General features: G+C 39.7%; 1 protein-coding gene across 1 annotated transcript in view; it reads right to left on the bottom strand.

Annotated features, from left to right (window-relative positions):
- MYO1D (myosin ID) overlaps positions 1 to 25302 on the bottom strand; it is a 337803-nt gene that overhangs the window by 189316 nt on the left and 123185 nt on the right. Inside the window, exons 12-15 of the mRNA XM_024736888.1 lie at positions 24467 to 24537; positions 20946 to 21020; positions 15410 to 15542; positions 4506 to 4672 (exon numbers count right to left, since the gene is read on the bottom strand). Of these exons, the coding sequence (XP_024592656.1) occupies positions 4506 to 4672; positions 15410 to 15542; positions 20946 to 21020; positions 24467 to 24537 (446 nt within the window). The remainder of the gene's footprint in view (positions 1 to 4505; positions 4673 to 15409; positions 15543 to 20945; positions 21021 to 24466; positions 24538 to 25302) is intronic.

Below are 25302 nucleotides of genomic sequence, written 5' to 3'. Positions count from 1 at the left end.
TCTATCTGTTCTTAAACTTCGTGTAAATGGCAGCATCAAGAAATTACTCTTTGGCGACTCCCTTTCAGCCTAATGTTTTATGCATCCATGTTGTTGCTGTATTAGCCATTCATTCTCTTTAACGCTGCTTAGTAACCACTGTATGATGACACTACAAATTGCCGACTCCTTCTACTGATGGACAATTCACTCTTTCATTGTGCTTGATCTGGTTTTCATTTTCTAAATCTCTAATCAGTTCTTTTTAATAACTACCTGTTCTTGTTTCTAACTTTGTACTCCTATTTTAGGACCATAATTCTCTCCTTTATCTCTTGGAGAATATGAAATAGGTTTATTCTAATGTCTTTCACTCCTTGCTCTGGTCCCTTGGGGGTGAGGTTTTTTATTTGTTGAGCTTATTGTCTCCTTTTCATTGGTCTGGCCTTTCTCAGATGTTTAACTGTTATCTCGTCTCCTTTCCCAGAGTCCTTCTACGTACATGTACATCTTGGCCTTCGTTGGCCTCTTGTTAGGTGGCTATCTTGGCCAATATACCTATGATGTCTACGTTACAGTTGCTGAGGTGGTTACTCGCACTGGCCATTAACCTCCCGGTGCGGCAGCTGGGTAAACTCCAGCACAGTAGCTGAGATGCTTCCTGAATGGCAGCTCAAGCCTCACAAGGCAGTCTTTCCTTCAAACTGTGACCTCGGCTTACTCCTGGGCCTTCATGTCTGCTTCATACTGTATTTAGGAGTGATTCACATCTTTCAGGTTCACTGAGAATCCCCCTTTTGATTCCATAGTGCGGCTATGCGTTAACGTGGCTTTAAATACACGTATTTTATATTACTGGGGGATGTTCTGGAGTGGGAACTGGAGATTTAAGCTTGTACTCCTAAGACCATCATATTTGAAATTCATAGGTTCTTCTTAATCTTTTCTATTTTTACATGAGCATTAGAAAACAGAATCCAATCCTCATAGCATGTCTTTCATGCCAAAAAACACACCCAACATCTTGAGTTGAAAGTAAAATAGGTGCATAGAGAGATTGCGAGTGAGGACACGCACTTGCAAAGTCCTTGTCCCTCCAGGTCGAGCTTGCTTATTCTCTTATTTCAACTTCTTTCCATGGCTTCTATTATCGTGGTGTCATGATCATATATTTTTAGTTAGATAAATATATATTTTAGGTAAATATACTTTTAGTTCAGCCCCATCCTATAGTTACCCATTCCCACCCTGCTCATTCTAATATTCAACTTCTGCTGATCTTATATACGTGACAACACAAAAATCAATACTACAATTGAGTAATTGCTAGAATTCTGAGTAATGACAAGGGACTAACAATCTTCCTATTAATATAATTTGACACTGTTTGAAGTCAAGACTCAGAATGAACACATCTCTACTCATGACAACACTCCTACTCTACAGCCTCAATTTAAAAAAAACCAAGTTTCAAGAACAGTATGATTTCAGTAAGGAAAATGATAAGTTTTGAGCATAACCTTTTGATCAGTATAAAACTGTTTCCATTTTCTAGGCTATTCTGCTATAAAGTTTTATTCATTCCAAGAGTCTCCAATTAGTGTAAATCCCTTTCACTTCTTTTTTTTTTGTTACGCGGGCCTCTCACTGTTGTGGCCTCTCCCGTTGTGGAGCACAGGCTCCGGACACGCAGGCTCAGCGGCCATGGCTCACGGGCCCAGCCGCTCCGCGGCATGTGGGATCTTCCCGGACCGGGGCACGAACCCGCGTCCCCTGCATCGGCAGGCGGACTCTCGACCACTGCGCCACCAGGGAAGCCCCCCTTTCACTTCTTCACACAAGTAGCTGAACACTGGTGGAGAACAACAGACAGTGCTCGGTGGTGTCACTCTACACTTATAACCTCAAATGTCAAGTGGGCGCTCAGATCTTCCTAGCAGCAAAACTACTGTACACACCTATGCTTTCCCACTCTCCAAAATGAGTATTTTCATTTCCCCTCCAACCTCCTACACCACATCTCCTAATCTTCACTCTCAGCTCATGACCTTGCCTCATACTTTATTGAGGAAATGGAAGCAATCAGATAGGAGCATCTTCGTCTTTGCCATCAGCCAAGCTTCGAGGTTTCCTGCATCTGCATTCATATTCTCTGCCTTTCATCCTGTTGCTAAGGGTGAAGCATCCCTGCTCCCATCTAAAGCTGACAAACCTTCCACTTGTGCTTGGGATTTCATTCCTTGCCTTCTCAAGGATGTTATTATTACAATTATCTCCCTCCCTCCTGTGTCGCTGGTTTCTCCCTCTGTTCTGAATCATCCCTACCTGCATACAAACATTTTCTAGTATCTCCTTGACCTCACATTCCACTCTGGCTGCTGCTTCTAGTTTTCTCTGCTCTCATTCGTAGCACACATTCTTGAGTTGTCCAGAGACATCCAACTTCTCACTTCACTTCCCCATCCTGCTCAAATGGGGCTCTGTCCAGCCTTTTCTCCTTTGACCTCTATGTTGCCTAGTCTAATGGTTAAGCTCCTGCTTTTATCTTACTTGATGGCACAGCAACATTTAATATGATAACTGTACTTTTCTTCTTGAAATGCCATCTTCTCTTGGCTTCTGTGACATAACCCTCTTCTGATATTTCTTCTAGCTTCTTGGTTGCTTCTTCTCTCTCTTTGCTCGTTCTTTCATGTCAGACCACAAAGCTAAATGTTGGCATGGGCCTCCTCCTCTTTTCTATCCAGTTCCAAGACTTTACATACAATCTGTATACCAATAACTCCAAAATTTCTATTTCCAGCCTGGACTCTTCCCAGAACTCCAGATTTGTATGGCTAAGAACTTACTTAGTATTTCTACCTAGACATTTAGTAGCCATTTCAAACCTAACACAGTCAGGAGACAACCTTGATTCCACCTTTGCCCCAGTTTCATGTCCTCCTCCTCAAGCTTCTCTTCCCCCATCTTTCTCACCTCAGCAAATGGTACTATGCTTACCCAGATGCTCCAGCCAGAATCTACTTGTTACCCTTCATCTCTCTCTACTACTCTCTCATCACGCCAATCCACGAGCAAGTCTAGTCCACCTTTCCACAAAACATAGCCTGAATCAGTCCACTACTCTTGGATCTACAATAATTCCTTGTTCAAGGCACTCTCGTTGAGCTGCCTCTCCTGGATTCCTGCAATAGCATCTCTAAATGTCTCCTTGCTTCCTATTCACACAGCAGCCACAGTGATATCTTAAGACATCCATAAGACTGGCTTGCTCCCTGCATAAAATCCACCAGTGGTTTTCCACCACACTTAGCCAAAATCTGAACTGTTTAGTCTGGATTACAACATTCAAAATGATCTGGCCTATGTCCATCTCTGATCTCATGCTACACCACTGCCCTGTCACTCAGCATCCTCCAACCACACTGGATGATGTTTGGTACCTAAAACACCACTTATTATTGCAAGAGAGACTTTTCTCTGCTGTTTCCTCTGCTTCACCTGCTCTTTTCTTTGACCTTTGTATGGCTGACCCCTTCCTGCCATTATTATCTCCTTAGAGACTCTTCTCACCGATCAATGTTTTATGTATTTGTTTATTCATATTTTGTGGAATCTGCAATCTACAACATAGGAAATGCTCAATAAATATTTTAAAATAGATGAATAGATGGAATTTAAAACACTATTTTTATGATACCAGGTGTCAACTATCATTATTGTTAGTAACAATAAATAACAATGGCAATGATACCTTACACTTATTGAGTGATTACTATATGCCAGGTACCATTCTAAGTACTTCACATATATTACTTCATCCCCCAGCAGCCCTACCAGGTAGTTACCATTATTATTCCCATTTAAAAAAATTAATTAATTTCCCCCATTTTATACATAGGAACCTGAGGCATGGAAAGGTTATATGATTTGGCTAAGGTCAAAAAGCTAAGAAATGGCAAAGCCAGGATTCAATCAGGTAGACTAATTTTAGGGCCTCCATGATTAACTACTTAATACTTTGTTATTATTATAGTTAGCAATATTGGTAATGCTAAGCAGCATTAATTGAACATCTATTATGTGCCAGGCACGTAGCCTTTTTACTTTGGTTAATTTAATCCTCACAACAAAAGGCTTATGAGGTAGTGTTACTATACTCATTTTATAGATGCAGAAGGAGAGTCAAAGAAGCTAAATTTCTAGCTCAAGGTCGTGCAGCAAATGAGTAGCATAGCCAGGATTCCAACCCAGCTGTGACTCCAAATCCTTGTTTATTCTCCTATACTACATGCCCCCATTTTCCCCATGAAGAATAAAAATATTCCCCATGGTCCATAAACCACAGACTCGAGGGGACTCCTGCCGATTCTGGGAAGGTCTTTCACAGTTGCAGTTTCCTCATCTCTTCTGTTCATTCAACAAACATTTAGATTGTCTGACAGGAGCTGATGCACGGTTAAACATGGAGAGGACTCCATAATTCTCAGTGTGCTAGCAGGTTTCCTTGTTTAGTCTATTCTCACCTGTGAAGAAACTTCTCATAGGTCTGGCGGAAGGCGAATCCTGCCCGACGCACCCTCACATTTTCCAGGAGTCCAAGATACTCTACTTGATGCCGGCAGCGTTCATCGTCAAAGATCTGTGGGGACTTCTTGTCGTTGGGTTTGATGCAACGTACATAATATGGTTCCTAAAGAAATGAATCAGCAAATGATAAGTTTCACTGGAGAAAAATCCCGGACTAAAGACATTGACGTGTCATTAGTGTTAGCTGTGTCAAATTAAGCTCTGTGACTCTCATTTCTCAGGCATAGACTTATAAAAAAATTCTTCCTTTCCCTTCAACTTAAATTTCCCTTCAATTAAATGCCTGGAAACTCTCAGGCATCCAGTTAAAATTTTGTATTATTATATTTTAGGACTCATCAGGAATAGTAGAAAGGGGGTAAAACTAGGGTGTAAACAATTGAGACATGCAAACATCAAGTTTTTGTGTATTTACAGAAACATGATTAAAAGTAACAGAAGGAGTAATTTAATAGAAAGAGGCAGAAGCTGTGGTAAAAATGCATTGTTGAAGAATGTAAAATAATTGGCACAGCCCTGGTACATACTAAGTGTTCCTTTCAGCTTTGAATCATTTCAGTCCTTCAAACTGGAATAGCTTCTTTGGAATATCAGTGCTTTTACGTGCCTAAAAGGAGCAAAGATAAATCTTCCCTAGAGAAAGATTACATAAACTTGGGCCTCCAATTATATCTATAAACAGTTTTGCAAATATAATGTTTGGAACAAAATAAAAGTTAACCAGATATATAAGGAGCCAAGATAACATGAATTAGAAATAGCAAAACAGCATACAAAATAAAAAGATCTGTAAGGGTCCAGATATTGGAGTTATCAGATAGAAATATTAAAACAACTATGCTTAGCATGTTCAAGATGACAAAAGACAATATTGAGAATTTTTTTAGAGAATGAGAAACTACAAAAAAGAACCAAACCAAGTGGAAAACTTAGGACTTAAAAATACAATAATGGAAATTAAGAACTCAGTGGATCAGCAGAAGAGTAGATTAGAAATTGGTGAAGAAAAAAATTAGTGAACTAGAAGGAAGGTGAGAAGAATTTTCCCAGAATGGATCATGGAGATGGAAAATAAAGAAGAGAGGTTAAGAGGCACACAAGACACTGTAAAGTGGTCTAAGTAACTAGAGTCCCAAAGGGAGGAGACAGAAGGGGCAGAAGCAATATTTGAAGAGCTAATAGCCAAGAGCTTTGTAAAACTGATGAAAAACAATTAAGTTGTAACAAACTGAAGAAGTCCTACAAACTGCAAGCAAGATTTAAAAAGAAAAATGTACACCTAGGTACATCAGTTAAACTTCTGAAAACCAAAGAAGGGCAGCCAGAAGAAAAAAGGCTGACTACCTAAAGGAGCAACAAATAGACTGACAGCTGACTTCTCAAAAGAAAATATGGAATCCAGAAGACAGATGAGTATTGTCTGTGAAATGCTTAAAGAACTGCCAATGTAGAATTTCACACCCAGCAAAAACGTTCTTCAAGAAGGGAAACGGCATAAAATATTTCCAGAATTTGTCAACATCAGGCCTCAGATATAACAGGATGAAGTTCAGGCAGAAGAAGAATGGTCCAAGAGGAAGCTCGGTGATATAGAAAGAGGAAAAAAGAAGTAATAAATGAGTAAATCTAAACAGATACTGACTATTCCTAGTAGTAATAATAATGATGATGATGATGTCATCATCTTACTGGCTATATATATATATATATATATATATATATATATATATATATATATATATATATATATATATATATATATATATATATATATATATATATATATATATATATATATATATATAAAATAAATATTTATAAGTACATGACCAAAAGAGCGCATAAGCTGGGAGGAAGACAAATGGAATTAAGATGTTTTATGGACCTTGCATTGTCCAGGAAGGAGATAAAAGCACCAAATAAGATTAGATTTCTATAATCCAGAATGACATTGTAATAACTTGAGTAACCACCAAAACAATATTATAATGTAAATCTTCCAAAATAATAACATGAATAAATGTAGTAATAAAAAATCATTGCAATACTGAGTTGTAGAGTGTGGTGGGGCGGCAGTGCAAGGAAAGGATGCCTCCCTAGGTTCAACTAAACATTCTGACTCAAAAGACTTACAGCCCACACTTGGCAGGAGTCTACCCAGGAGGACAAGAACATGGTTTGCCAGCAGGCATGTCAAGGTCGTGCAGCAGCCCATACCGCAGTCAGGTAATAGCTCGGGCATAGTAAGATGAGGTCCGTATCAGACACATGTGGGAAGTGCCCTTGGTTTAAAAGCCTCATGCCACATAGGATTCAATATCTCTTGTAACAACTCTAATGACATAGCTTCCAGGGTCCTTGAAAGGGACATGCCTAATACATGAGTCATCACACTCAGGAAGCCGAAAGTATGTCATCCCCACCAGACAATTATCATTCTCCCAGTACAGGTGCAATTTACCAATAGGCGTAATTTTTATCTTAAGTGATGTTGCCTAGTAATATAGTAATATAGTTGATATACATCATACTAGGTTAACAGGGGAACAGAGCTAGAAATTTAACCGAGGTTATCAAGCAGGAGGAAGAGAATTTTGTTTACCTTTTGCCACCACAATGAGAAGCCCACGCACCACAACAAAGAGTAGCCCCTGCTCGCCGCAACTAGAGAAAGCCTGTGCGCAGCAACGAAGACCCAACGCAGCCAAGAATAAATAATAAACTTATTAAAAAAAAAGAATAAATGAACTAAATGATTTATTTGAAAGACAAAGATGGTCAGAAGGGATAAACAACAAAACTAACTATATGCTATTTATGAGGGACAAACTTGAAACATAAGGATATGGAAAGGTTGAAAGTAAAAGAGGGGAAAAGGATAGACCATGCAAGCCCCGGCCAAAAGAAAAGCTGCTTTTAACTTTTTTATTCATGCAAAGCTGACTTTAAGGCAAAAAGCAATATAAAGACATTTCATAGTGATAAGTGACTCAAACACTAGGAAGATATAACAGTTCTAACTTGAATAAGCCTAATATATTCTCAAAATATTTGAAGCAAAAATGGAAGGTACAACAAGAAGTAGACAAGTTCAGAATCAAAGTAGGTTTTATCACATGTTTCAGCACTGACAAAACAAAGTAATTAGTAAGAATGCAGAAACATTGGTCAATAATAATATGACTAGCAAACTAATGGATGTGCATAGAATATTAAATGCAAATAATTTTAACACATAAACAAAACATATAATGAAAACTTCACAAATTTCTAAGGACTGAAATCACACAGAGTCTATCCTCTGATCAAATGAGATTACGCTAGAAATCAAGAGCAAGAAGATAATTAGAAAATCTTATATGACTGGAAATTAAGAAACATACTTCTAAATTACCCTCGGGTCCAAAAGAAAATTACAGTATGAATTAGAAAATATTCTGAACTCAATAATTTATGCAATCATGTGGGCAAAGCAATCTTAGTGTAAGGTATCATTTGCGTAGTATAAGTAACTTTACTGAACAGAAACCAGTTGAATGGAATTTTACCAGTATTGACTGATTACGCACAGGAAGTGGTAACACTGGAATAGACACTTCATGACCAGCTAAGGGGTGGGGGGATGCCCTTTCATCCCGGTTTAGTAAAAACCTTCAGATAAGGAAGCCAGTGGAAATGCTTTCTCTATATTTAATCAGCATTCTGTTTCAATTTATAAACACCGCCTCCTCTCTCCTTTGTAAATATCCAGATTGACTCAACCTAAGAAATCCTAAATTTGACAAATTCTAAGTGTCTTATTAAGGTTAAATTCCCAAAGTTGACAGTGATCTTATTATCTTGCACTTACAAACCTGTTTCTCCCTATATTTTTGTGAAAAACATCCTTTGCCAAAGTACACCAATCAGTATATGTATTAGGCAGAAGATACCTGATTTAGATAGATATTCATCTATTGATATTTAACATGTGTTGAACAGTATCAAATAGAGTCAAAAGCAAATTCAAGTTCATTTAATAATTTACTGACTGTTCAGAGTGCTTTATGAGGTATCAAGAAGTATATAAAATTAGCAGAAGTCATTCTTTAGATTCAAAAGGCTCATCTAGGTGGCGATAAGACATGCATTTAAAAACACTGTGTGTGGGGCTTCCCTGGTGGCGCAGCTCCAAAAAAAAAAAAAAAAAAAAAAAAAAAAAACACTGTGTGCTATAGTTAATAATACTGTATTGTATATTTGAAAGCTGCTGAGAGAGTAAATCTTAAAAGTTCTCATCACAGGGAAAAAAAAAGTGTAACTGTGCATGGTGATGGATGTTAATTAGACTTATTGTGGTGATCATTTTGCGAAATATGCAAATATTGAATCATTATGTTGTACATCTGAAACTGATATACTGTTGTATGTCAATTGTATGTATGTCAATAAAATAAATAAATAAAATATTTAAAAGTACAACAAAACAAAACAAAACCACTGTGTGGACTCTGAGAAAATGCACTTCTGGTGATGGAGGACTAGGCAATTCATATCAACCTTCCTGAGGAAGTCACTGAATAAAAGTGCTACACAAAATATGGGGAGAGGGGAGAAATCTCAATACATCAAGAGCTGATAACATAGCCAAGATGAGAGTAACACTAAAGTCCAGAGGGGTGTCTTAGAGGCAACCGCCGATCTGGAGAGGCAGCCGTGAGGCTGAGCACAGCTGCTGACAGCCTGTGGGGTTCAGGGGATGAAAGCTGGAACTTGAGACCTTGGATGCAGAACTACACGTTGGTCTGGAATCCTGAAGAGCTAAACCTGGGAGTTAAAGGTGAATGGAAAATAGTCTGGCACTTTCAGGGATGGGAGGCAGCTCACTGCTGAGCCACTACAGGTCCTGAAATTGGATTAAGGTTCCAGAATGTCAGAATTTGCCTGATATATCTTTTTAAATGTAAACTTTCAACTTTTCTGTTATGATTAGATGTCATTAATAAGTGGCAATGTATCTGTATTCTTTTTCTTTAATCTGATTTGATAATTTTTCTCCATTTATATTCACTGTAATTACTAATACATTTGGATTTATTTCTACCATCTTTATTTGTCCCAGCTTTCCTGTTATTTTGTCTCCTCTTTCTTATGTTTTTTAAGACTAATGATTTTTTTTCTCATTCTGGCTTCCCCCACCCCCAACCACTAGTTTGGAAGTTATAAGTTCATTTCTATTCTTTCAATGACTACACTAGAAAATTTTATATGTATTTATAACTCATGAGATATATATATACCAATACTTTTGGTATTGGTGTATATATATAACCAATACTTTTATCCTTTTCCTGAATAACCAAGGACCTTAAACAGTTGAATTATAATCACCCACCCTTCCAATTTATATGCTATTGTTGTGCTACTTAGCTCTAACCTGTATTTTTAATCCAATAAAATATTATTTTACAGAGTCAGCTTATTTATATGTACCCACATATTTACCAATTTCTTTGCTCTTCATTTTGCATTTCAGACTTTCATTCAGTAATCAGACATCCTCGTATCTGACACATATCTTTTAGAATTTCCTTTACTGTGGTTCTAACTCTCTGTTTTTATTTTTCAGAAAGATTCTTTGTCGTGTCTCTTCTTGAAAAATATAAATTCTCTTGGTATAGAATTCTGGTTTAGCTATTTTCTCTTCAAAGCTAATCTGCTTTTAAGGTATTTTCTTCGTCTTTGGTATTCTGGGGTTTCACTAGGTGCTTGGGAGCAGATTTCTTTTAATTTTTCCAGCTCGGGATACACTGGACTTTCTGACCCTGTAGAGTGGTGTCTTTCATCATTCTTGAGATTCTTTTTTCTCTTCCTTCTATCATTCTACCCATTCTCTCCTCTCCTTGTTTGACTCTGGTTAGATGCATGTTAGACCTTTTCATTTATCTTCCATGTCTCTTAATGTGTCTCTTATAAGTTTAATTTCTTGGTCTCTTTAAGTGGAATTCTGGATAATTGCTTCAATTGTTTCTTTCATTTCCCTATTCTCTCTTCAGCTTTGTCTAAACTAATGTTAAACCTATCCACTGAGTTTTAATTATTTAGTTTTTATTTCTATCAATTGCCTAGTTACCTGCTCTCAATTACTAGTTCTCATATTTTTAGGCCCTTCATTTCTTTTTTTTTTTTTTTTTGCAGTACGCGGACCTCTCACTGCTGTGGCCTCTCCCGCTGCAGAGCACTATGAACTCCTTATTTTCCTTAGAACTCCATCTGTGGAAGTTCTTTAAGGTCTGGAATGAAGGTGGTTCCCTCACTTTGCTTTCATCAGATGCCTGGGGGCAATATCAGACCTGAATTGACCAGGCTTGAGCCTTTTCAGGCCACCCAGGTAGTGTGAATTTGGACTGCAAATCTCATAAAAGCTAGCTTACAATTATAAATTCTCAAGGGATGGTCACCCACCCTGCTTGGCTTAGTGCCAAGGACCAAGATGGGCAGTTTTCCTTTCAGATAATGAGGGGTTATTTCTAGCTCATTCTAGAGGTAGCTCTCTGAGGAGGCAGCCCTCTGGAGACCCACCGTTGTGTGTGTACATATGTGTGAGTATGCGTGTGGTTTGTGATCCCTTGTTAGTCACCTTACTCTGGGCAGGCCCTGGGCTTCCCTCCAAGGACCAGCCTTGGATACTCAAAGTCACCCGCTTCAACAGATGCTGACAGGGTGAAAGCAGCTCTGGTGCTCTAGTTATTTTTCCCTTCATTCAGTTAATTTCTGCCTTCATTCAGCACCAGGCCTGCATATTCTTTGCTTTCTTGTTAGTTCGTGACTGTATTCAGGAAGTTGGTTTTTATAACTTACCAATTTTTGGTTGCTCTCAGTTGGTTTTAGGGGGTGTTTTGTTCACCCTGTTGCTGGAAAATGCATTAGTTACATGTATTTTAAAAATCTTCATGTTGATGTTCCTAGGTGAAAATCATCTCTAATTTTATTTCTTCATGTTAACCTTGTATCAAGGTAATATTAAGCTCATAAAATGAATTGGGTAGTGGCCTCTCTTCTTCCCTTCCTCCAAAACAGTGTATGTATGATAGGAATTACTGGCTCCCTGAAGGATTTGTAAGACTTACCTGTAAAACCATCTGGGCCTGAAGTTCTTGGCAGAATTGGGGGAAGGCAGACTTCTGATTAGTGATTCAGAATCTTTAAGGTTACTGATTCATTCAGGCTTTCTATTTCTTCTTGAGTTAATTTTGATAACATTTTTCTAGAAAACTAATTTTTCAAATTCACTGGCATGCAGTTGTTCATAATATTCTGATACTTTCAAAAATCTCTGCAGTATATAAAGTTGTATCATTTTTTCATTCTTAACATTATTTTCTCTTTTTAAAGTAAGTTTTTTAAAGGTCTATTTGATTAATTTTTTTGATTACTTTTAGTTTTTGCTATTTAAAACTTATTTTCTTAATTTTTTTCTTTAGATTTTCTTTGGATTTCCTTTTCTGGCTTCTTGAGTTGAAGTTAACTCATTTACTTTCAGTCTTCCTTGTTTTTTTTTTGTTGTTGTTTTTTTAAATAAAGGCATAACAAGTAGACCACTTTAGGAGTATTTTTAAGTTCCCAAGCAGATTTAAAAAAAAAAAAAAAAACTTTTTTAATGCTGATTTTCATTTCATTTGCTGTGAGGATGGAGATGCATCTATATATACATTTGTTAAAACGGTTGAGACTTCTTTTGTGATCTAGCATGTGGTCAATTCTTGTAAATGTTGCATGTATACCTGAAAGGAATATGTATTTCTTATCCCCTGGGTATAGAGATCTTTTGATCTATTAGATAAAGTTTAAATTTGGCTGCTGCACTCTTACTAAGGTTTTTGCTTGATCTATCTGTTTCTGGTAGAGTTGGTTTAAAATCTCCCTCTGGGACTGTGGACCTGTCAATTTTGTCTTTTACATTTTTTCAGGTTCTTTTTTTTTTTTTTTTACTTTATAGAGTTCAAGTACCATCATGGCTGTGCTGTTAGGTAGCTAGTTCAAAATGTCTTTATTGAGTATTTTCATTTTATTATGATCGTCTCTTTATCTGTAATAATAATTTTTTTCCCTTAAGTTCTATGTTTTTTCACATTAATATTGCTTTCACCAGGTTTTTTTTTGGGGGGGCTTGATATATTTTTACCCACCTTTTTGTTCTTAATCTTTCTGCATAGTGTCAACTAGGTAGCTCCTATAAACAACATGGCAAAACCTTGGTGTTACTGCAGATTCAGTTCTAGACCATGGCAATAACATGAATACTGCAATAGGCTAAGTCACACGAATTTTCTGGTTTACCAGTGCATATAAAAGTTATGTTTACATGACACTAGTCTATTAAGTGTGCAATAGAATTATGCCTAAAAAAAAACCACCTGAATTAAAAATACTTTATTGCTAAAAAACGCTAACCATCACCTAAGCCTTCAGCGAGTCATAGATCATCAAAGATCACTGGTCACAGATTACCATAGCAAATACAACAATAATGAAAATGTTTGAAATACTGCAAGAATTACCAAACTGTGACACAGAGATACAAGTGAGAAAATGCTGCTGGGAAACTTACTTGTTGCAGGGTTGCCACAAAACTTCAACGTGTAAAAAATGATGCACTACGTGTGAACTGCAATAAAACAAGGTACACCTGTACCTGGATTTTCCACCTATCCAGTCTGTTTCGTCTATTTACATTTATGGTGAGTACCAATTAATTAGATTCATTTCTATCATGTATGTATTTTCTAAATGTAACATTTTTCCTTTGTTTCTGCCCTGCCCACCTTCCTGCCTTCTATTAGACTGATAGGTTGTCTCTATTCTTTTGCTTGTCCCTACTCTCTCCCTCATTCCCCCACCTCACACAGCCTGGGGAGCTGTAGCAGAGACTGCTAGACTCGTTGCCTACCTCACACACGGTAACTTTTTTTCCTACTTCAAAACAGAAAACTTACTTCTAAGTGGGTGCACTGCTGACCAGAATAAAAAGGCACTTCCCAGCTTCCTTGGCAACTAGGTACAGCAAACGAGATGTAGCTAAAGTGCTATATGAGACTTCCAGGAAGTCTCTTTAAAAGGGAAGAGGCTCCAATTGCCATCTTGGACCAGGAGAAGGGATGCCAAGCACCAGGATGGTAGAGAAGAAAGACAGAAGGAACTTGTCTCTAATAACCTTAGAGCTGCTATACCAGTGCTGGGATAACTTCTCCTGTACTTCATTTACAGAGAGAGAAATAAACGTCTCTCTTGTTTTGTTTTTTTTTCCTTTTTCCTTTGCAGTACACGGGCCTCTCACTGTTGTGGCCTCTTGCGTTGCGGAGCACAGGCTCCGGACGCGCAGGCTCAGCGGCCATGGCTCACGGGCCCAGCCGCTCCGTGGCATGTGGGATCTTCCCGGATCGGGGCACGAACCCGTGTCCCCTACATCGGCAGGCGGACTCTCAACCACTGCGCCACCAGGGAAGCCCTGTCTCTCTTGTTTAAGCCACTAATTTGGGGAAGGAGGGTTCAGTTGTTTAGTAGCTGAATGCAACTGGCCATACAGAAATTATAGATGGTTCTAGAATTTTTATTTAAAAATTCACATTTAACTACCAAATTTAGAAAACAAAAGTGATTCTTTTCTAATTGAACAAATCGAATATGTTTTATAAACAATATATTTATAATTAATGTACTGTATAAAATACATTTTATAAAATTCTGTGTTCAACTCTGTTTCTTGTGTCCCAGGCGTTCCTTCTAGGTTCACTTTCCTTCTTGCTGGATGAGACAGGTTGAAGCTGACATGCAGAGAGAAGCTGAGGGACAAGACCAGGGGCCCTAAGGGTATTCTAGTCTACGCTCCTGTGTCCTTACCCCTCCCCTGCCTTTCTGGATTTCTGATTATACAAACCAACACATTGTGCTTATCTGTTGTCACCTGAGGCCAAAGAATCCTGACGAAAAGAACAGAAAGCTACTGAATAGATGTGTTCTTGTGGCATTTGCCTAATTTATCCACAGGGAAGTAACCAAAAATAATATAGATTTAAATTTTTAGAGAGGAAGTTGATTTAAAAAAAAAAAGTTAAAAATGAAGAAGAAAAAATATACTGGAAAAGCACCAGAAGAGAAAGATAAAAATGAAGGCACTAAAAATAATGAGTCCCAGAATGCTGCCTAATTTATCAAACTTGTCAACAGCAGCCGTTAAGAGTAGAAATCTGTTCTTTAAGGGGAAAAAAAATCCCAGACTGAAGTTATCAAACAGTATTAGACCTCAAAGGAACAATAAAAAGCAGAAATAACTGCCAATAATACATCTTTTCATTTCAACTATTTAAAACACCCTAAGGACAATACTTAAATACTAAACTTCCTCTTAAACCTCTGTCTGGTCATTTTGTATTCAGATACAACAGAAAGATGGTATATGTTACAATTTATTTCAAGATTTTTTTTTTAAGCCAGGCCCTGTCTTCAGCACAGGGCTGAAGTTTCTTTCGTCAGGCATATACTACGCCTGTAGTATACTGCTTTCTTTTTTTTTTTAAAGGTCTTACTAAGACTTTCCCATTAATGACTACAGTAGGATAAAAGGCCCAAATTTAAGAAGAGCATTTCATCTGGGACACAAACAACTGTTTTACCAAGCCATGTTAAAAAACAAACAAACAAAACAGGATTAAGAATTCTATTGTAACACTCACTTTCAATATGTTCTTAAATTTGATTTACTATAATCACCTACAAAGCAAAGCACACATACATTCTCTATAACATACATCAAGAGGGAATCTATGAAATGAAATAGATATTTAAAAAAGACAGTAATTACCTTTGATGCAAGGTTGTCTACTAAAGCAATCATAGAATTCTTAAATAAGGTGGCGGCAGTCAGAGGTCTCTTGGTCACCTCTGTAATGCTCAGTTTGCCTTCGGGCCACATATTCTTCAGCACAGGATTTGAACTGAGAAGCACAGAAAGAGTGGTTTGAATGCTACATTCATATAAGCTGAATATGAATTGCTAAGCAATCCTGTTGAACTGTATCCTGGGAGCCACGATTGCATTGCAGACAGAACTCACAAGCCCTGAGTGGAAAAATGATTCCATCCAGAAAATTAGGCTGAGAGTATAATTACAGACACTGCACCACAGAGTGAGATGCGTCCAAACGAGACCATATTTGAAAAATTCTTTAAACTTCTTTAAAGTGACCTCGATGTTATTATTATGCAGGATCCTCAAATGGTTGCATAGCTCTGATACCATATACCTAAAATAAAATGGTTTTGGTGGTCGTTAAAAGAATGAGAACAAACCACTAGTAGGAAAACAATCCTCAATGTCATGGGCAGAAGTCATTAAAGAGAAAGCATCTTTTAATTGAAACAAATATTCATACAGTATAGGTCACAAAAAGCCAGGTCTTTCAAAAAACACAGATAGGAATAGAAAATAACCACTTTTACATTGTCATCTAGTAAATCCCTTTACTGCAGCTGAATTATGAACACATTTATAGGTAGCACCGGCGGTTACAGTATTCTATTGATGTGACACTAAGACGGCTGCAATCCAATTCTTAAAGTGTACTTAAGGCCAGTTTTCAGGCTAAAAATGATATACTGTATTCTTTATTTGGCTCAGTGGAGACATTTTTATAAACATGTACAGTGGTCTCGGCTCTGATTTTCTTCCTGTTTCATTTTGGGTGCTTTTGATTTTTAAAAAATTTTTGTTGGAGTATAGTTGATTTACAATGTTGTGTTGGGACTGACACATACACATTACTCTATATAAAATAGATAACTAATAAGGACCTACTGTATAGCACAGGGAACTCTAATCAACACTCTGTAATGGCCTATATGGGAAAAGAATCTAAAAAAGAGTGGATATATGTACATGTGTAACTGATTCACTTTGCTGTACACCTGAAACCAACACAACACTGGGTGCTTTTGATTTTAAAGTAATTGGAACTCGAAATGTTGCTCGCATCCTGGAAACTTTTCTCTCATCAGTTTTTTTTTTTTTTTAAATTGGGGATTGACAATAGAAAAGACCTAACATGGATTTTTTTTTTTTCTGTGTTTACTGCTGCCATCATTTTGCCCACTTTTCTTTTCCTGATATAAAACTGAGAAAATTGAGTTGGTTTCCCAAACACCTAGTAAATTTCTGTACAAAAAGGCTCTAAATAATAGCAGCAAACTGCCAGAATGGATGACAAGAGTGAGGAAGATAAACGGCGAGGTGAAGACTGACTGCGTCTGTGAATGAAGGCAGAAAAAGAAAAACAGTCCTAACCCTCGCCATTGCCATCAAAAGTGGCTATAAAATAATGCGTGATCTGTGGTTCATGGACCCAGTTTTATTACCTTCTACTCCTATTCCATAATTTTCCAATGATACACGTATCAATAAAAATGACCACATAGGGTTTCCCTGCTGGCACAGTGGTTGAGAGTCCGTCTGCCGATGCAGGGGACGCAGGTTCGTGCCCTGGTCCGGGAAGATCCCACATGGCGCAGAGCGGCTGGGCCCGTGAGCCATGGCCGCTGAGCCTGCGCGTCCGGAGCCTGTGCTCCGCAATGGGAGAGGCTACAACAGTGAGAGGCCCGCGTACCGCAAAAAAAAAAAAAAAAAAAACTACATAAATGTTTATTGCTTTTCCTTAACTTTTCCATTTCAATCTCTAGCAGAGAGAGAACTTGAGGCAATGGTTCTCAACCTTTAGTGCCCACAATGCCTGGATGCCTTCCTAACACCTCTGGAATAGAATTTCCAGAAACTAGAGCGTGTGCACTTTGAAAATCCTGATGCCCATGTTTAGCCCATCTAAACACCATCTAGGAGGATGGTTTTAACCAAATTCTGTCTGATTTCCAAGACAGAAAATCACTGGCTTTTTTCTACGCTCAGCTGCACCTTACTCCCTTTCGGTCTTTTTTCAGACACTACCTTGTAAATGAAGGGAGGGGGGAATGTTGAGAATGAAGGAAATAAGATGTTTATTATTATTACATTATTAAACAGTAGAACTGATGCATAATGAATCAAAACAGACACATACAACTGTTTTAAAGAAAAAGAACTTTCAGGCCAGTAAGTCAACATACTTTTCACACTTATTTAAAAGAAACTTGCCCTTAAAAGGGAAGCTTATTTATCCGGAAACCCAGTACGTATAACAGATAAGGCGGAACTTAGCTGGCTAACGAGAAAGTGGTAAAGAGCGATCTGTGCACCTCGCACGCCACCTGCTTGCTCCTTGCCTCCTTCCCTTTATATATACACGCACACGCATGTGCCTGCACACATGCATGGATACTCTACAGAACTAGAGGTCCAGGGATTACTCTTTAAACAGACAGAAAGAAAGAAAGGATTGAATTTGGAAAGGTCATTTAGCCATGGAAGCATCGAAAAGGCAAAGGTAGCCCATCTAAACACCATCTAGGAGGATGGTTTTAACCAAAATGATTTCAAGACTTTCCATCCCCCTGGCAAGGCCTTTACTACTACAGAGATATATACAAGTTGCAACGAACAGACTTTTAATGTTTTTATACCTTTGGCAAGACCATCCCTGTTGTGAAATGGATTCATCTTAGACTGATGCCCTTAATTGTTGGATTTATCTAAGTTCCTTTGTTCTGATTCCAGGCTTACCAAGCAACTAAGCATTCTATAGGTGATATTTTTCACGGTCAATTAACAGAGCTCTATTTGACTTCCCAGGCAGGTTTTCCAATAGGGAAGAAGAGCCTGTTATCCCCATGCAAGTGTTCCATACCATGAGACCGTTAGATTGTCCGCTGGAAATAAATCTGCTCGCTGGTCTGTTTCTGCATTGGCCCTGTGAGCTGGGGGTTACGTGAATCCACCACTAGAAGGTGCAGCTGTTCTCTGTGAGCTGAACCTCTGGGCTGTGATAATTCAAGAAGGTAACCAACGCCACCCTGTGCAGCCTCCTGGTACACAGCCTGGCTGCCTTCCCCGGGCAACGCACCCTGACTTTGTCACTGGCCGACTGAGGCCGTTTTCCTGATTTGACTTTTTGACTTTTCTACACACAGAGCAATGCCAGACTCTTTGATTTCTCTCTCAAAATGGGTGCATCTTACCTGATAAACTGAGCATTGAAACTTCTTTCTGAAAGTCTCTTCTCCCCAAACCAGCTCTTACGTGGGTCCCCTCTCACATTCCCACATCTCTGTGACTTTCTAGTGGTGATGGTTCCATCTCTGCTCTTGGAGGCTTCATCCATACAGATGAACCATTTTATACCAAAACCTCTTGAAAGAACTGTTGAAACACACTTTCTCCACATTCTCATTTCCTGCATTCTCTCGCGCCCGCTTCCGTCAGACATCTTGTCTTCACGACTCTACTGAAGCCAGTGTTGTCAGGGTCCCGATGACCTTCATGTTTGCAAATCCAATGGTGAATCTTGGTCCTCATAGGACTCTGCTCTTGACAGTGTTTGACACAGTTTATCTTTTTTACTTGACCTGGCCTCCCTGACACCAGATTCCTGGCTTTCTTCCTAACTCACAGGCATGCTCTCAGTTTCCTTTGCTAGTTCTTCTTTCCTTGCTTGACTCGAAATGGTAGAGTATCTCAGGGATTCATCTTTCAACCAACCTCTTCTCTCTTTTATTTTTTCTCTCTGCTCACCCTAGACAAACTCACCCAGGACTACGGCTTTAAATACTATCAACAGACTGGTGACCATGAATTTACATCTCTAGTCCCGCCTTTACTCTGAGCTCTAAATGCACACAGTCGCCTATTTGGCATTTTCAACTGGATGCCCAAAACGCACCTCCGACAAAACATATCCAAAACGAAACTCTTGATTTCCCCCCAAAATGAGCGCCTCCTCTTGTCTTTCCCACAGTCAAGCATCCCTTCCCCATTGCTCAGGCATCGTCTTTGATTTCTGTTTTTCTCACATCACACATCCTATCCATCAGCAAATCTTGCTGGCTCTACTTTCAAAACATCACCCACTCAGACCACATTTCATCATCTCTGTAACCCCATCCATGCCTCAGCCTGGATCACTAAACGAGCCTCCTACTTGGTCTCTGCACGTCTACCCTTGCCCTTTACAGTCTGGGTTTTACACAGCGGTTCCAATGATTTCTTTAAAATAGAGATCATATCACATCATCCATTCCGATGGCTTCCCATCATGCATGGCTCATGGACTCTTCATGAGCTGGGCCCTGTGGACCTCTCTGCAGCCATTCCCAATCGCTCTCCCCTCCCCTCACTGATTTCAGCCACACTGGCCTTCCTCCCGTCCTCAACGCACCCAAGCCCGTTCCCACCTTAATGCCTTGGTGAACTAGCCCTTCTCTCTGCCTGAATGCTCTCCCTCTCTTCCTCGCCATGTTCATGGTTCACGCTCTCACTTCACTCAGGTCTCAGCTCAAATGACCCCTCTTTTAAGAAGCCTTTTCCGACCACCCTACCTGTAATGCCTCCCCGGCCCTTCCTGGTCTGTACCCTTCAATCTCTCACCTACTTTACTTTTCTTCACAGCACTTGTTACCACCTGAAAGTTCGTTGTTTTATTGTTTTATTAACTGTCATCTCCACTAGAATAAAAGACCTCAGGAGGGGAGGGGCTTTGTACCCCAAGAGCACAGAAGAACGTGTAGCTCAGAGGTGCTCCATATACCTTGTCTGAACTACTGACCAACAGGCTGAGGAGACTTAATACACGAGCGACAACACTTTAATCCAAAAGCAGCAGCTGGCTAGGAAGCTTCTCTTCTTCGTAGGCCTTCTTTCCAAGGTATCCGTACTGGGTGTGAACTTGCTCTCCTCTGCCTGGTTTTATTTCTCCACAGATTTTTCACATTTTCTTGGATTGTGAGGAGATTCTGACCACTCAGGATCTATCACCACTGACACCACAGCCACTCTGATATTAGGGTGGTCCCTTGGCTGGAGACACTACAAAGACACTACAGTGGGAATCTGAGTATGTAAAGCTTTCGGCTGGGCCAGAGGTTATCTGACACTCTCCCATGGCCACTGGCCTGGCCGGGGGGCTGCTGAGCACACCGGCGGGGGTGTCGGAGGATGGCGGCAATGAACAGAGAAACTGAGGCATCCCAAGGGAAATCAAGGAACATCATATTAATAACAGGGTCCCTGCCCTAAGTTTACAGCTTTTATCATCATAAAGTAATATATTATTTCACTCATTAAGTATGATCAAGCAGAACCAGAAAAATGACCAGAAACTCTTAAAATTGTCACATAAAATAATCGTGTGCATACATATTACGTAATATACATGTCAAAGAGCTTAACATGAAGACCAATAATAAAATTTCAATCCTACCTGTTATACATGAGGCGCTTGAAATCTTGAAATAAAGTGTCTTTGTTTTTGTCAATAAAACCAACGACAGAGTAGCTAGTTGAGAGAGAAAACAAACACACACATTATTCACCAAGCAAGAGCCACTTTTAAGCTTTTCTAGAAGTCTACACGCCTTTCCACAGTTAAATTATGCAACCAATCATCTATAAAGCTAATACTGTCCACCCAGTGCTGGGTTAAAGAATAACAAATTCGCCTCCTGTACAGAGGGGGTGCTGTTTCTAGTCCTCGAAAGGAGAGCAAACAGCTGTGTCATCATTATGATTAAGATCATCATTCTCTACTGGTTTGTTGCTTACCTCAAGACGATGACTTTTAAAAAGACAGCTGCATTTATCATCCAGCATTCCTAAGATAAAAGCAAAACGGCAACGTACAGGATCTAACAGTCTCATCCGTAGGGAGGTCAAATGACTTGCCTAAGGCTTGCTCACTGCGCTCAGGGTGGGAGAAAAGAATCCAAGAAGAACTGCAAAGGATGGTAAGATTTGGATAAGCAGAAGAGAAAGAGGAAGGCAGATCACACAGGGGAAGCGATTAAATGAAAGGGCGGGAGCAGGCACATGTGAGGAGTGCTCAAGAGGAAGTGAAAAGGTCAGTGTCCATGGTTTGGAGGAAGGGACGCGAGCAACGTCTTGAAGGTCCAGCTAAGATTGCAGCTGGTGACAAAGGTAGGAATGGGGGTTGCTCTGCTGCGGTGACTGGCATGGCTCTAGAGGGAGAAAACTGGGGGATGAGGCGGGGATAACAGGAAGGGAGGGTTCTGCACGATTACAGCAGGCTGAGAGGAGGCTGGGTAAGTAGCAACCCTACAGAGGCAGCCGCTGCTTCCAGCTCTCCTTTCTTGCCTGACTGTATCGTCTTCCTTGTCAATCGCATCGAACCCTGACCCCGCACCAATGTTCCAGCCTTACGTGTCTAATTCTGCAAGAACGTTCCTTCAGGCTGTGCTGCCCATGGGCATACTCTAAGGCCGTCAGGTCCAAAATTAGTTCCTTGCGTCCTCCAACCTCGGTCTTCTTCCTAATACCTGCAAGTCTCTTCTGACTGAGCCCTTGAAGTCACCTGACTCTTCATCTATCACTGGACCCATACAACTCAAACTTCAAACTCCTTATTTTGGCCTTTAAGACTCATTGTGATTTGATCTCAATCTACTTTTCTAGGCGTTTCTACTTCTCTATGCCACCAAAGGATACACTCCAGTCAAATGGGCCTAGTTACTACTTCCTACATATTTTTAGCCTCCTTTCCCCTTTTTCCTATAAAAATAATTCCTAGCACCCAAGGACCAGGATCTGCCTTCCTGGGTTTACCACACACAGTTAGAAGTATTATATCATTTGCTTACTCTGAATTCTGACAACACATTATTACTCATATGGCAATTATGTTCAACCATCTTTTGCTGTATCAGTGTATGCACATAAACGTGTGTATGTGTACATATATATGGGAGTGCGTGTCAATAAATACATGCACACAACCACGTATGTATGTATGCATCTTACATGGAAAGCTCTTTGTGGGCAGGGACCATACTTTATAAAGTATTGTGCTCACAGAAGATTCCCAGCAAAAATCTGAAAAAGGGTTGAAGAGCTTAACAAGAGGAGGGCAAGTCTGAGGCATCAAATATTCCTCTGTGGGGCTGGCTAGCTCTCTGGACTGCGAGTCTGAAAGCCTAGTTATTGTCTCAGCTATTCCATAAACTTGCTGTGTGACCTTGGGTAAGAATTTTACACACTCTGCATAAATTTCTTCATGCCCTGCATGTTCTCTAAGGCCTCTGTCCAGCTCTGCAGTTATGCCAACCTGGGCTGTATAAAAAGTACCCTATAAGTGAGGCCTGGAGTTTCAGAGGCAGGTGTCTGCGTGGTACTGGATCTTCCCTCTTCAGTATTCTGGAACCTGGAAATAGCACCAGAAAAAGTGGATAATGGTGCCATCCCAGCACTAACGGCTAGTTTGACAGAGGGGGGATGATAATTTTGAGCCATTTTATTTTATGATTCTAGAGTTTTAATTTAAATCAGGAACAGCTATTAAAATTTCCTCAAATGTCTTTTTGGCATTTATAGAGATGATCATTTGCTTTCTGTCGTTGTTTAATTTCTTCCTGTAATGGGTTACATGAATAGAATTCCTAATGTAAAAAATAAGCAGAAAGGAAAAGAGGGGACTTCAAACAAAAACAAGATAGTAAGCAGTGTTGGGTGGGCAAAACATAGTAAGTGTAGCAGACTGGAAAATGCCACCTTTGAAAGACAACCACGTCAAATTCCCTGGAACCTGCGAATGTCACCTTATATGGTAAAATATGTGATTACGTTAAGGACCTTCGGAGGAGAAATTCATCCCGTGTATTCAGGTGGGCCTTAAATGCCAACACAAGTGTAGTTTTAAGACAGAGGCAGATTTAACACAGACACCCTGAAGAGGAAGAGGCAGTGTGACCACAGAGGCAGAGACTGGAGTGATGCAGCCACGAACCAAGGAATGCTGGCAGCCACCAGACGCTGGGGAAAGCAAGGAACAATCCTCTAAAGCCTCCAGAGTGTGGCCCTGCCGACTCCTAGATTTCTAACTTCTGGCCTCCAGAACTGTGAAAGAATAAATTTCTACTGTTTTACGTCACCAATTTGTGGTCATTTGTTACAGCAGCCCTAGGAAATGAAAATACTAAGGCGGTTATATTTTTTTAGTTTCATTTTCTTCCCCAATTTCTACTTTTATTGTATTATAATCAGAAAATGTAGCTTGTGAGAATTTCACTTTTTCAAATAACACTTGAAAATTCATATGCTAAACTGGTTTTTGCTCATATAGTTACCCAACCACTAGTAGTTCTTTATGTACAATGGTGACTTTCACCTCTGGGCCTGCAGGCCTGCTATCTCTTCTGCTTGGAATGCCCTCTCTTACTCTTCTCTTCCTAATTCTGTCTTCTGACTAAGCCTCTTTTACTTCTAGGACTCAGCTGGGACATCACTTCCTACAAGGCTTGGCCACACTCCTCACTCTGGGTTAATTACTCCTCCTCAGTGTTCCCATAATGCCTTGCGTGTCTCCAATTTAACCCTTTCTGTTCTCCATTATAACGACTTATCATGTATTCTGCCTGTATCCTCCACTAAACTGTTAGCCTCTTCAGGGCACGGCCCATATTACCCACCTTTCTATCCCAGTTCTTAACATACTTCCATGGTTTATTTAACCATCAGCTGATTCTGACTAGAGTGCCAACAATGCCAGGAACTGTGTATGGTCACGTGGTGTGTCTTTAATAAATGTTTGAAAAGCAAGGGATGAATGAAGCTATGCTAATGTTTTAAGTGAAGAAATTAAAATATACTGGCATATGAAATGGCTGGAAAATGCAAATGAATACAAAAGCAATTTCCATTTGCCTTGACTATATTTTCTGAAGTGAGGCTGCATGCAAATCATCACATCGGGTACCAAAGTAAGATACTCACACCACGTCACCCGCATAATGTCGAATTCGAAAATCTCGATCAAACTCCAGGATTTTGTCCGAGGCGCAGAGCTAAGAAATCAAGAAGGGGATGATCTTGAAAACAGACATTCTCTCTTTCCTAAAAATAGATTCCAACTTAATAGGAGAGGATAACCGTGTCACAAATCACGATATCATTACGAAGGAAATCACACTGAGTGGGGCTTGATTTAATTTGGCAAATGTGGTAAAGACTGAGAACTTTCACTGGAAGTCCACATAGTCAGACTTCATTTCTTGGCCGAGTGACCAAGTTCTGGATGATGGAAGGTGAGTTCAAGTGAGCTGAGGCTGTTCAAGGCCAAAGCAGGTTAAGAAGTGGGTGATTCTCCTCTGTACTTCCTTTTCACCTCCCACTAGTTGGATGCAGAGGATAGTCCCCAGGGGCTGGAAGAGCCAGAAGATGGAAGAAGTCTGGTTCCCTGGGAGGGAACCAGACTTCTATTGTCTATGACACTTAAATCTTGGCTGCTATCTTAACACAGCCCAGCCTACCTTGACTGACAGAGTCTCTTTCTCCTCCATGTCCCACTTAAGGAGGATCATATTGAGGGTTTGCTATCTCCTAGGCATGGACATCTCATTCCATACTCACAACTGACATCTAAACTAAGTATTATGGGCTCTCTTTTACATACATGGAAACTAAGGTTCAAAGAGATTAGGTAACGGGCCCAAGGTCCAGCTGGTAAGCGGTAGCTCTGGGAAGGATTCTTGGGACTGAATGCAACGTCTGTACTCTCCTACGTACACAACAACCTGGCTCACCTGTCTTCTGCTAAGCCGGGACTCCAG

The sequence above is a fragment of the Neophocaena asiaeorientalis genome, unplaced genomic scaffold (assembly GCF_003031525.2).
Source record: "Neophocaena asiaeorientalis asiaeorientalis breed wild unplaced genomic scaffold, Neophocaena_asiaeorientalis_V1.1 scaffold129, whole genome shotgun sequence".
In the NCBI taxonomy this organism is placed as follows: domain Eukaryota; kingdom Metazoa; phylum Chordata; class Mammalia; order Artiodactyla; family Phocoenidae; genus Neophocaena; species Neophocaena asiaeorientalis.
Note: the sequence above shows the minus strand (reverse complement) of the source record. Positions and strands in the feature narration are given on the sequence as shown.